Source organism: Daphnia magna, linkage group LG4, assembly GCF_020631705.1.
Source record: "Daphnia magna isolate NIES linkage group LG4, ASM2063170v1.1, whole genome shotgun sequence".
Lineage (NCBI taxonomy): Eukaryota > Metazoa > Arthropoda > Branchiopoda > Diplostraca > Daphniidae > Daphnia > Daphnia magna.
In genome coordinates this window covers 1609207-1622136 of record NC_059185.1, presented here as the reverse complement: position 1 = coordinate 1622136, position 12930 = coordinate 1609207, and the positions used below count along the sequence as shown (strand labels likewise).

The window sequence follows — 12930 nt, the reverse complement described above, 5'->3', positions numbered from 1 at the left end:
CTAGGTGGCATGCAACAGCGGGAAAATACGTTTATTTATTTATTTTTTTTATTTTTTTATATCATTTGGTAATTTGGGATAATAAAACTAATTTCCGGATATAAAGGATGATAAAAATTACAGCATTTTTTTGTTTAATGGCTTTTGTACGATATAGCGAGTATAATTATTAAGGATTCAGCAACAAAGTTGCTTAAACCCTTGGTAAAAAACGCAGACGATGTTTGAATGTCAACAACTCAAACATTTTATTACAAACCACATTCCCGGTTCTTTTGAACTTTTACTTCTGCCCTGCTTCGTGTCATGACGTGTAAAGCTCTCATATGAATATGGAATCTGATATGATAGAGGTTTCTAGTGAAATAGTTCAAGGTGTTGAATTGTTCAATGAAGATATACTACAGAAAGAATTAAGTGAAAATGCTGGTGCACTTCAAGAGACTTTGGTTGTTCAGGATGCTGAACTTTGTGTAATCGCCGAGCCGGTGTATTATCCAGAATACCAATTTGATAGTCCATGGACACTAGTTTGTTCAGCACAAAAAGAATTCGAGAATACCAAAACCCAGGGATTTTTGAAGGGATGCAAATGGTCACCTGATGGAACCTGCCTTTTGGCATGTGCTGATGATGGTCTACTGCGGCTATTTGATCTCCCTGCCGATCTCTACAACAGCCACAAAAAAACCTTTCAGGGATGTTCCGCCACTGAACTTTCATCCTCTTTGAGGATCAAAGAAGGAGAAATCATTTACGACTACTGCTGGCATCCCCACATGTCCTCTTGGAATCTAGAAACCTGCCTGCTTGCCAGTACAGCCAAAGGCAGCCCGACTCACTTATGGGATGCCTACAAAGGAACTTTGACTGCTACATACCGAGCTTACAATAAGTAGCTAGCATACTTATTGATTCTCAATTATTTAAAATTTCAATAACAATAAAATTTTCAAACTATAGCGTCGACGAAGTGGAAGCTGCCAACAGCTTGTGTATCAGTCCAGATGGAGAAAAATTGTACTGTGGTTTCGACAAGTGCGTCCGCGTTTTTGACATCCAGACGCCTGGCAGACATTGCGAAATGCGTCCCACCAAATGTGAGAATCATTCGGTTAGGTTTGATGAAAGTGCGATATTGCATGTAATTTAATCATTTTCTTTCGAAACCGTCTCGCCAGCGACTGACGGTTTGTCAGCCAGCCAGTCTGGAATCATATCATGCATCGCGGTCAATGCAGCTCTACCCTCGGTTTACGCAGCAGCTAGTTACCTGAAAACGATTGGTAAAATAATTCCTACTGATATGATGTAATAACGATGAAACCGATAGAATGGTTATTGGGTTACGAATCATTGCACCCGCATGTAGGATTATACTCGGAGCCTGAAGGCGTTGCACTCTGCGTCTTGGAGGGACACAGAGGAGGCGTAACCCATCTCAAATTTTCTCCAGACGGTATGGTCTTGTACAGCGGAGGAAGAAAGGATCCAGAGATATTATGGTAATTTTTTTTTTGTTTTTTATTCGATTATTAGCCAAGGAATAATCAAAATCGATACGGGCAAAAACCTTGCACGTGTTTCCTTTTTTTTTTTTTTTTCTTCTCGACAGTTGGGATCTGCGTAATCCAGGTCAGGTGCTCTACACGATGCACAGGACGGTCGAGACGAATCAGCGAATCTATTTCGATTTAGATCCCAGCGGGCACTACCTCATCAGTGGTACGGCAAACTTTCCCCCAAATCGGGTCCAAAAAACTCGTTGGTTTACTCTATTGCGCGGTGACGCATCTTCTTTGTTTAATCGGGTCCCAAGAGAAGTGGGTGGTCCTAGAATATTTAATAATCATGCAGTGTACCTTCATGTCTCTGCTTTGTTTCATTTTGACAATCATTTTTTCTTTCTGCCACCATTTCTCACAACACACAGGAGACACGAGTGGCTGCGTGACAATTTGGGACACACAAATCGGAGTGGAAACGAGCAATAGCGAAAGTCCTTTGTTGTCCATGAAATCGCTGCCGGAAAGGTTTCGTTGCAGAGTGAACGACGACTGTACGAACGGTGTCAGGTGAGAGCTTATTTGCTTCATTTTCGCATGGCAAGGCCGACATTTTCTGTTTGATGCAACATTAAATTATTGCGAGCACACCTGAGGACACGTTAATGACTTTCACTCTTTTATCTTTTGGGTTTGATCATCAATCTCATTTGAAATCGTTTCTTTTTTCTTTTGATTTTCTTTTAATTTTTTTTTTTTTTTTGAATTATGTACACGTGCAGCTTTCATCCTTGGCTGCCTCTAGTGGCCACGAGTTCCGGCCAACGGCATCTAACCTGTCGTCTCAACAATTCAGTTGGCGACAGTAGCAGCGACTCTGACATCGATGACGAGCCTTCACGCCAGAAATCGCCAAGTAGAGAAAACTCAGTCAAGTTGTGGTGGGCCTATAACATCGACCGCGAAGCGCTGTAATTGCATCTCAGACGACCAAAATTTTGTACGACTAAAAAGGCTACATAACGTAAGCTTTACAACAAAAGAAATTTAAAAAAAAAATGCGTCCTTTTTTTTTCTTTTTCATTTTTTACATGATGGTTTTGTAAAGCTGAAGTCGAGTCTAGCACATGCAGAAGGAGAAAACAAAGTGAAAATGAGCAAAAGAGAGAAAAGAACCATCGTCATCGGCCCTCCACCAAATTGAAAACAAAGGCCACGAATTCGCATGCTCAACGCGGTGAATCTGCTGTTGGTCCAAATAAAAATAGATAAAAGAAAAAGAGTGAATTGAGAGCTTATATGGTAGATAGAAAGCGTACCTTGTGGATTTCGTTCGTTGGTCGATGAAAAAACCCACATTTTTTTTAGTTTTTTTTAGTGGTACACGCTTGGAGTCTGCTTATTGGTTCCCCGAATCCCCCTGAAAATAAAATAAAAAAGAGAATCTTCTTTTTTCTTTGAGCGAATAGAGTGAAATTTTACTCACGGTATCATCATGTTTCTGTCACACAAACAAAAGAGAGAAACGGCACTAGGATTGTGCAACAAGATGTCCCAGCTCTCCCAAAACAGAAAAAAAAAACTAATTAATGATTGAGCAACGTGGTTATTGCATTAAACTGACACGCCTGTGCATAAGCTTATTGTGTTATATTTGCTTTCAAAACAGTTTTGGGTGCAAACAGCAGCTATGCAATTAGACCATCTGCCGCGTGTCCTTATTTGGCTAAAGGCTATTACAGCTACACTATACGCGTACATACGTACATCTGCTAAGAAATACCTGTGGAAGGCAACATTCTCTTGTTTCTCTCTTCTGTTACGATCTCGGCGGGATATGTGCGTTCTAGACTCACTTCTATCATAATTATTTGAGTATATTGGATACGTACCCTGTAGCCTATAACTCCATTATCAGAAATTGAAGATGAAGAACACCGGACCTGCTGCGTGTGCAGCTGCAAATCGGCTCTGAAAACACTAGACCGGAAAATAAAATAAACTTTCTCGCGATTTCAACGTCGCACACAAGGTAGACCACTGTCATAAACAATTTTTCCCCACTTTTTTTTCGTTCTTTCTTTCTTGTTTGTTCCTCCGTGTTCACTTCGGAGAAGTGACCCAATTACCTTTTTTTTTCTTCTTTTCTTTTTCAAATGTTCCTTACCTACATTAACGGCCTCTAAACACGGCAAGAATCCTATTTTTTTTTTTTTAAGCCAAGAAATATGGAATTTTGTTGCCTAATGTATTCTTATTTTTAAACAACAACAAAAAAACTGGTTTTATGAGTTACTGTTTGGAGCTTTCTCTCTTGGGCCTTCCGATGTTTTGAACGAAACATTGTGCATTCACTTGAAAGGAATAATAAAAAAAAAAAAAGAAGTAAATTAAGGAAAAGAAGAGTGATTCGATTGTGTGCAGTTGTTTCATCATCAAACAGTTCCGTTTGTTTGATCACGACAATCGCCGAGTGGACACATGGCAAGCAAACCGTGATCCCCCCCATCTCAATAGCCGCATTGACTCTTGTACTGCACCGGACGAAATGGTTCGGCGAATTTTATGAGCAACACCGCCACACGTTGGATTCGGTCACACTTTGTAGTACTGTCTCCATCTAGACAATTAGGGTAATCTCTCTTTCCTCGTATACTCTTTCGAATTTCACTTCGACATGCTCTCGTGCTACCCCCCCCCCACACGTGTGTTGTTTTTTTTTTGTCTAGGTCTTCACTATTGGTTTTTCAAATAGGTGTAAAAGAACACCAAATGACTATAAAGATCGAACTAATTTGTTGTTACGCAGAACGATTAACAAATACGTAATAGTACCCGTGCGGGGGGGAGGGGGGGGAGATACGTAAACGACCTACCTGAATGTTCCAGATAAGAAGAAGACTATGGATGTTGAAGAAGGAGGAAAAAAATAAAATAAAACAAAAGAGAAAAGGCATGTTGAACGATTGGTTTTACATGCAACATTGCACTCGGCGTCACGGATCCTGGTATTTCCAAAAGAAAGTACACAAAGAATGTTTTAAATAAATCAATGTAATCCAATAAATAATAATACTTTCCGAAATCATGTCCAGTTGGTGGGTATATATAGATTTCTATCCAAAGATCCAATCAACAATAAATCTCCTCGTAGATCCCGTGGGCGTTTAATAAAAAAATCAATTGCACAGCCTGTTAAAAAAAAAAACAATGGAAGAAGAGAATGGCGTATATATACACCACCTGTGGCGTGCACGTTAGTTGCGTAAGTGTCGATATTTGACGACTTAATAATATGCTTTGCTTTCTTTCATCGGACGGCACTAATAGACCGAGAAATTGAAAAGAAAAAAAAACGGCCCGCATCATTTCATGAATGGAAAGAAAATCAACCGTACCGGAGCTCATCCACCGTGGGTCTAAAAAAAACCCAAAAAAATCGAGGCAAGTTGGACTTTATTTTCGACCGATGGAAAGTATCAATGGAACAAGGAGGGGAAAGTCAACTGGTCGTAAAAAAAATAAAAAGAACGCAACTGTTGCGACTAATCAGCTTTGTAGTTTGTTTCGTTCTGGAATGCATATAAAGACAAGAAAAACTAAGTTAAATGATGTCGATTTTGAAGTCCAACAAAAGAATGAAGAGGATGTGGTGGTGGCTTCAATCTCGATGACGAAATTCAGGTGAAAGAGATACTACATGCGTGCGCTACCAGCACACGCCGATGCATAATGGGACATTGGCTAAACAGACTGTGAAAGAGAAAAAACAAAACACAAAAAAAATGACAAGCCGCCGTGCTACTATTATGGCTGACTGAAAGACTGGCACGCCAAAAACATCTGGAGCTCGTAAAGACAAAAAGAAAAAACTGGAATGACGATGAAATTTTTTTCTTTGTTTTTCTGCGGGGGAAAAAGTAGTGGGATTGTTACAAGCATCAACCACATTGAAAATGGCTGAATTCTTATTTTTAGGTACATCAACTCGATATCTCACCATGAGATATGTGTGTGCAGCGAGAGGGAAAGCCAGCCCTCAAACAAATTTTACTTAATAAATACACGCTTGAATCGACAAAACGTCCCTGGTCTCTCCGTCATTATCTAATCAAAACACGGATAATCGCGCATCATAAGTGTGGCTATTCTTTTACGATATTGCACGCTGATGGGATAAAAACAAGAGGGGAAAAAAAATGGAGCCAAGGAAAGAAAACAAAATTATATCAAAAACTTTAAATGGCGGACTTTTAATGACAACCGTGGGAGGTCGCAATGATGAGAAGCGTGAGATTGGGTAGAAAATTCTATCGTCCACGGCCCGATTATGATGATGAGACGGGCCATAACTCTGCAGCTATACTGTTCAGTTTGGCGAAAGCCATCGCGCAATAGCAGCTGCTGGACGTGTGCATTGTATACGACCAATTTTCAACTGGCTGAACGTCAAAACAGTATAGAACCCCCCCTTTTTTTTAAAGCTCAAAATCCCAATGTAGTTTTTTTTTTTTTTCTAAATTGAAAACGATGGTTTCACTTTTTTGTTTTTCCCTCGACGTGTGCTACACCGCCGACACGCTCGCCCGCGTACCTCATCTGATTTCTCTCCGTCCTCAACGCGGCACGAGCCAGCCATTTGGTTGCAAACACGTGCAAGACGGTACATACTTGCATACAGGTATGTACTCTATATATCGATGTATAGGTTTCGTAGCCTCCTCCTCCTCCTCTACTGCCATTCACCTGGATTCGTACTTGCAAACCAAAAACACGCACACACACACACAAAAACGAGACTTTCCACACATTTGGAGTAGCCTATAAAAAGCAACGAAGACGATAGGTACCTCAGTCAAGGAACGTCTTCGACATCGGCAACAACAAGCAGAAAAAGCGGCTCCTACCGTAACAAACTTAACAGGCCTACATCAGCCAGCAATCAACTCGCTTTAAATTTCATTTTTCCCCGAAAAAGAAAAAAACAGTTCATCGTCTAAAAGCGAAACATCATCACATTCCGGACATTTGGTTTTCTATTGGAGGGGATCTCGATTTGGAAAAAAAACGAACAAAAGTGCATCAAGTCACCAATATCGTCATGGGGCTTCAATCGTCCCGAAGCGTAAGTTAAATTAAAAAAAAAAAAAATGATTCGCTTTACTCGTTTTGTTCCGTGTTTTTTTTTTTTTGTTGTTTCCGTTAATTTGCCTCAGTTGAGGCCGACGAAATTTGGAGTAGTAGGTCGGGTTCTGTTTGATTTTTTTTTTGTTTTCCGCAGTCTTTTGTTTTGTCTTTGTTGTGAGCAAAAGAGTGGGAGAAACGTCTACACGACAAACCACGGAAGTAGTTTGGGATAAGGATAAATTTCATCAAACTTTGTGTTGTTGTTACGCTTAGAAATTCCCACGTCATTATAGACATCGAAAAAAGAATTCAGCTTTGAACCAGATTAACCGAATCAAGGAAAATTGTCATCCATCAAAACAAACGCAAAAAAACAAAATGGGTGACATTGTGTTGCCACATTTAAAAAACTATTCCACTGGCGATTCAGTTATTTCTGTACATAACCCCACACGCACATAAACTCTTTCCAATACGTATAAACAGGGGGAAAAAAAAAGAAGCGTCCAAAATTCCCATCTTTCTCTCTCTCTTTCTTATATTTTCCCCCCAAAACTCAGAGTAATGGTTCTTTACTGGGAAATGAAAACTTCTTACGCTAAATGTAGGTCGACGTTCGATATCCGGCTACATATAAGCTGCGGAGTGGCATCTGCGTCTGCGGTTTTTCCAATTGAATGCGTATGGTCAAGCCCGGAATGATTTTGCGCGGACGTATATCCACAAACAGAGAACAAAGCAGCCATTTTTTAAAGACGCCCATCGGTGAAAGCGTTTTTCTTTCAATATTTTATCACCGCATTTCCCCCTCTTTTTTTGTTTTCGTGGAACGTAGAGTTGGACTAGTTTAAAATGTTGGCTTTTTTTCTTTTTTCCAGGCTCAAAAGTCTTGGTCTGTTGTTAATAAGATTACGTGTGCCCTGCGTATAGATACTGGCGAAAAGGAAAGCTGGATAATTGCGCATTTCTCACGAAACCGATCGCGGATAGAGAACAGATGGCCTATGCGGCTACGAAAAGATTGAATTCTGATTTCTAAAATGTTTCTTCTTTTTTTCTTTCTGTACAGCTAACGATGGTGCTCTCACTTTACGTCATGCTGATGGCAATCAACTGGACCGGAGCGAGTATCCAGTATCGCATGTTCGATGCGGTGAATCCGTTCACCTTCGGCGGGTTACGCAACGCTATTCTACATCGCCAACTGCAACAAGAACAGGCATCAGAGAGTGTCGTCTGGCCGAAATTCATTCCACTCAATCAAGGCCAGCGTAGCAGTCGGCAATACCAGCCGGTTGCTGGTTCATCTTCTTTCATTCCGCTCGGCAATCTGGAAGTCGAACACAGGGCGGTAGATCATCCGGCACCGATTCAGCAACAATACGAAGTTCAGAATACAACACCCGCACCTCAGACGGAATCGCCCATTGTTTTCAGGCCGTACACTCCGCCTGTTCCGCAACCCCTGCCCCCACCGTACCTCGCATCCTCTCAGCAGTCTGCCTCTGCTCCAGCGCCTTACAATTCATTTACCGCTCCTCCTCCTCCACCAACTACTCCTGCTCCGGCACCTTACAACCCTTACAACACGCCTCCTACGCCCGCTCCAACACCTTTCACTCCATACATCGCCCCAAACCCGCAACCACAACCCATTCCAGCACCTTTCGCCCCGTATATTGCCCCAGTTCAACAGCCTCAACCCGTTCCAACCCCGTTCACTCCATACAACGCACAGCCAACAGCACCATTTGCTACCAGCGAAGCATCTGGAACATACTCTCAAGTTGAACCAACGTCTTCAAACAGCCAATCCTACCAAGCCGCAGCCCAACCGGAACCGGTTGCAGCAAATTCCCGATCCCCATACGAAGCTCCCGAAACGCAAGGACCTTACGGACCAGCCGAACCAACGGAACAATTCTCCGTGTTCCAGGAGATGGCTCGCCAAAACTTGATCAGTTGGCCAGACAATTACGTCCAACAGCAGCCGGCCCAAGCCCGCAATTCGCAATACCCAACACCGCAGCCGGCCGAACATCATCGCAGTTCTTACGCTTCCTCTAGAAACCTCAACTTTGAACCTTCGTACAACCAATTCGCCAAACGCTCGCTGGAATCACCACCATCTCCGGCTGATTTGGGTTTCCCTTCGATCACTAGCACCGCAGAAAACTGGAACATGGATGTAGATTGGTCCATCTTTGCGGGTAAAAGAAAACGTCGGTCAGCCCAACGACCATCTCGCGACCACGGACGCCGAAAGATCATTGAAGATTCCGACAACATCGCTATCGAAGGAAGACAAGCCTCCGAGACCCGCGTTCCAGCCCCAGCGTCGCGTTCAGCTCCCAGCAAGCGTGAAGGAAGCAAACAAGAATACAAACAAGAATACGACGGCCCTTACGTTTACACGCAACTTTTCGGCCCGGTAAGTGGAGCGGTTCCATTTTGTTTTCGCTTTAAAATTAATATGGCCATGTGAATAACGAGGTTTGGTTTTGGTTTTGTTTTTCCCTTTTGTTTAATTTCGTGGGTAAAGCCTTACGAAGTAGGTTACATCAGAAGTCCCATTCCATCGAAACACGTTTACGAGGATTATCTGCAATTCGTTCGATCGTGGAGCTCGGCTAGTCGAGAGGCCGTCGATGATCAGCTGAGAACCAATCCGGCTGCCGCAAAGGAGTACTCGTCAATTAAATACAAGGAAAATGCTCCAGCTTACAAAGAGACGTCTCAAAAGGACAGTTACAAAGAGCCGGAATACAAGGAAACTACTCCGGCCTACAAAGAACCTGCCCCGGCCTATAAAGAACCTGCCCCGGCCTACAAAGAACCTGCCCCGGCCTACAAAGAACCTGCCCCGGCCTATAAAGAACCATCACCGGCCTATAAAGAACCTGCCCCGGCCTACAAGGACCCTGCCCCGGCTTACAGCGAACCCGAATACAAGGCCCCGACGTTCAAGGGACCATCGCAATCATACAAGGAGCCTGCTTACACGGAAACTGACTACAAGGAGCCAGCTTACAAGGAGCCCGCATACAAAGATTCAACTCCAGCTTACAAGGAGCCTGCGTACAAGGAATCCGCTCCGGCTTACAAGGATTCAACTCCAGCTTACAAAGAGCCCGAATACAAAGCACCAACTTTCAAGGGACCTTCTCCATCTTACAAGGAACCAGCATACACGGAGACAGAATACAAGGAGCCTGGACACAAGCAACCCGCCTACAAAGAGCCCGCTTACAAGGAACCAGAATACAAGGAACCAGAGTACAAAGAGCCTGCCTACAAGGAGCCAGCAGCCGCTTACAAGGAGCCTGCGTACAAAGAACCTGTCTACCAAGCACCAACACCCGCTTACAGCGAGCCGGCCTACAAGGAGCCATCTTACAAAGAGGCAGCACCTGCCTACAAAGAAACCGAATACAAAGATCCAGCTCCAGCTTACAAGGAACCCGCCTACAAGGAGCCTGCTTACAACAAGGAACCCGAATACAAAGAGCCAGCTTACAACAAGGAACCCGAATACAAAGAGCCAGCTTACAAGGAGCCTGAATACAAAGAACCTGCTTACAAGGCGCCAGATTACAAAGAAGAATCTTACAAGGAGCCCCCTCGCACGGATAGACCGGTTTTCAGGGACGAGATTCACTACCGGGAAACCCCTCACAAAGAGACTGCCCACAAATCAGCCTACAAAGGGGAGACTTACGAGGCACCCAAAATCAACTATCACTCGCCACAGTCCGACTACGTCGCACCTGAAACTGAATTCAGACCGACAAACAAACCCTACGAAGCTGCCGGTCCCAAATCGCCCGTCTACATGGAACGTGATTTCGTTCCCATCAAAAGTCAAGCAGCAAATTACGACACGCCCACTACCACATACCGCACAACGACTACTTACAACGATGCTCCTCTCTCTTACGATATCCTGAAAGCGTTCGAGAAAGCTCGTCCATCTGGAAACGCGTACACGGCAGCGCCATCTTACCCGCCGACTGCCGTTTACGAACCGGTCACTGCCAAATACAAAGCTCCCGAAGCATCGTACGATTCACCTACCCAGGGTTATGATACAGTCACTGCCAAATACAAGGCAACGGAGGCACCGTACGAAGCACCGAAATACGAGCAGACAGCTTACGAGGCTCCTAAACGTTACGTGGAAACGCCACCAGTTCGTGATTACTTACCAGCCAAGAAATACGAGAATCCTCCAGCACGGACCCCACCCTCTGCCGCTTATTACAAACCTCCAAACAGGTACGTCGAGCCACCCGTTCATGGATCGAAATACGAAGCACCGGCTGCCTACGACGCCCCAGCAAAATACTCCGAACCGGCGTACGAAGCTCCTAAAAATTACGATACGCCTGCAAAGTATGCGGATGCTCCTGCATATCCGGCCGCAAACAAACCGGATGCTTACCCTGTCGAAAAAGTAACAACTCCGGCTTACAAGGAAACTTATCCGGCCGATGACTACGCTCCTAGTGGCTACAAAGACGATGTCGAGTTGTCCAGCACAAGTTACCAGGCCGTATCGAAAAATTACGACAATCCCAGCGACGATTACGCTCAACCACCGGTGGCTTACGATCAGGTGAAAAAAACAGAAGAATCCTACTCGGCAGACAAAGAATCCTATGCTTCAGCTTCGTACGATGAGGCCAAGAAAGATGACACTTACGGAGCTGATGCTGGATCATCGCCCTCGTACGAGGCTCCCAAAAAGAAACATTATCCAGTCATTATCGGTCGCTATCAAGTCACTGATTCCAGTGCCTTCCTGCCCAAAAAGGTGGGCGGAGGTGAAAGTAGCACCGGTGTGAAATCGGTCGGATCGCAAGTTCATGGATCGAGTGGAGATGAATATGTGGTTTATTACTTACCCTATGGTCAACCTCTCCCGGTTCCAGTGCGGAGGCGCAGAAACGCAGACGACAGCCAACCCATCTACACCATCCGACGCTTGAGGAGTTTGGCTGATAGACAACGTCATTCACGCAAATTGAGCGAAGAAAGCCAACCGGTCAGTGCCTAATTGTTTACAATACTCTTTAATCTTTGAAAACTTATCCTAAAAATACAATTAAAGGAGCAACAAGTTCTCACCCCGGAAGAAGCCCACGAACAGTTCAAGTATTCTTTTCTAAATGCCAAAACGGATGAAACTTTGACTGAATCGGTAGAAGATCAAGTCACTCGAACAGCAGCCGATGTTCGATCGCAAGACGAGTTTCTTTCGCCAGAAAGTGAACCGAAAAAGGTACAGGGTGAAGTTATTTCATCGTATGCTGACGTTGGACAGGACGAGACAGTTTCACCACAGGTTGACAAAGTACAGGACGAAATTGTTTCGCAAATTGACGTTGGACAGGACGAAATCGTATCATTACAAATTGACCAACTACAATATGAAATTATTATTTTACCACACATTTGTTTTATACAGGATTATACTTTTCCAGCTGATGGCCTGAAAGACGAGTCACCCTTAGTTGATGAGATGATAGTTGCTCAAATCGAAGAGGACTTGACTAAATCTTCAGTGATGTCTGAGATTGTACCAGAGACTTTGTCACGGCCCATCAATGATAAGTCAGCTGTCGAAGAACCTGTAGGAGAAATCATCATCGTCAAGGTACCAGCAGAAAATCAGGACGAACGTGTTATCGTAGCTGTCGATGAAGTTAGCGTTACCCATGCCCAAGTCGAAGTGACTGATGAACCTGCAGCAGCTTACGAAGGTGGCGTCGCCAATGTCGATTTCATCACAAGGCAGCAGGATCCATTCACTTCGCATGTATCTTTCAATACCAAAGAAATCAAAAAGTACTCTGCTTACGACAAGAAAAAGAATCCAGCAATCTTCAAGCAATCAGTTTTGCCTGGCTTAACTCAAATGCCCATCGGTGACATTCGACCTCTTGAAACAGCAGCCGAATCGAAGGAACACTGGAATGGCTACTCCACCTGGTGGACCAAATTAGGCTACCGCGTGGCTAAACACTACAATTACGAATAATTCAAAAGAATGAATGAGTTTATTACCTGTGGTTGTTTGGTAGTCTCTGTTGGTCTTTAAAAATATGCGCTGAATCCACAGTTTGAGCGTCGTATCGCAGTGCCTTTACCCGCCTTTTTTCACCTACCAAAGTTTGTAACCCTTTCTATCAGCTGATGTATCATAGGTGTTTGATGAAAAGAATTATACGATTTTTACATTCTCAATAAACAATTATCAGAACTTGAATTACATTTCCGTCGATAGAACTAGGCTACG

General features: G+C 43.7%; 2 protein-coding genes and 1 long non-coding RNA gene across 9 annotated transcripts; 2 read left to right on the top strand and 1 right to left on the bottom strand.

The window, feature by feature from the left end:
* The first annotated feature begins 212 nt into the window (after positions 1-212).
* On the top strand, positions 213-2949 carry LOC116921249 (telomerase Cajal body protein 1). Of its 3 annotated transcripts, none has more exons than XM_032927518.2 (8): positions 213-895; positions 964-1100; positions 1182-1286; positions 1373-1505; positions 1616-1725; positions 1934-2075; positions 2288-2505; positions 2614-2949. In XM_032927518.2, exons 1-7 carry the CDS (start codon positions 327-329, stop codon positions 2478-2480), a joined length of 1389 nt encoding a protein of 462 aa, XP_032783409.2. In that variant the 5' UTR covers positions 213-326; the 3' UTR covers positions 2481-2505; positions 2614-2949. The 3 variants fall into 3 exon arrangements, with proteins under 3 accessions (XP_032783409.2, XP_032783408.2, XP_032783410.2); XM_032927517.2 differs by having other exon boundaries at positions 2288-2529; XM_032927519.2 differs by having other exon boundaries at positions 214-895; positions 2288-2529; positions 2603-2949.
* On the bottom strand, positions 2442-5965 carry LOC116921250. 3 transcript variants are annotated; one of them, XR_006646002.1, is made up of 4 exons: positions 4582-5965; positions 4382-4510; positions 2992-3485; positions 2442-2925 (listed from the first exon to the last, which is right to left on the bottom strand). It is a non-coding gene; the product is annotated as an uncharacterized LOC116921250 (long non-coding RNA). The 3 variants fall into 3 exon arrangements; XR_006646001.1 differs by having other exon boundaries at positions 2992-4510; XR_006646000.1 differs by having other exon boundaries at positions 2992-5965.
* A 379-nt stretch (positions 5966-6344) lies between these two features.
* On the top strand, positions 6345-12900 carry LOC116921251 (titin). 3 transcript variants are annotated; one of them, XM_045172861.1, is made up of 6 exons: positions 6345-6630; positions 7702-9063; positions 9175-10122; positions 10156-11676; positions 11743-12033; positions 12100-12900. In XM_045172861.1, exons 1-6 carry the CDS (start codon positions 6607-6609, stop codon positions 12670-12672), a joined length of 4719 nt encoding a protein of 1572 aa, XP_045028796.1. In that variant the 5' UTR covers positions 6345-6606; the 3' UTR covers positions 12673-12900. The 3 variants fall into 3 exon arrangements, with proteins under 3 accessions (XP_045028796.1, XP_032783411.2, XP_045028797.1); XM_032927520.2 differs by having other exon boundaries at positions 9175-11676; XM_045172862.1 differs by having other exon boundaries at positions 6346-6630; positions 9175-11676; positions 11743-11913.
* The last annotated feature ends 30 nt before the right edge of the window (positions 12901-12930 follow it).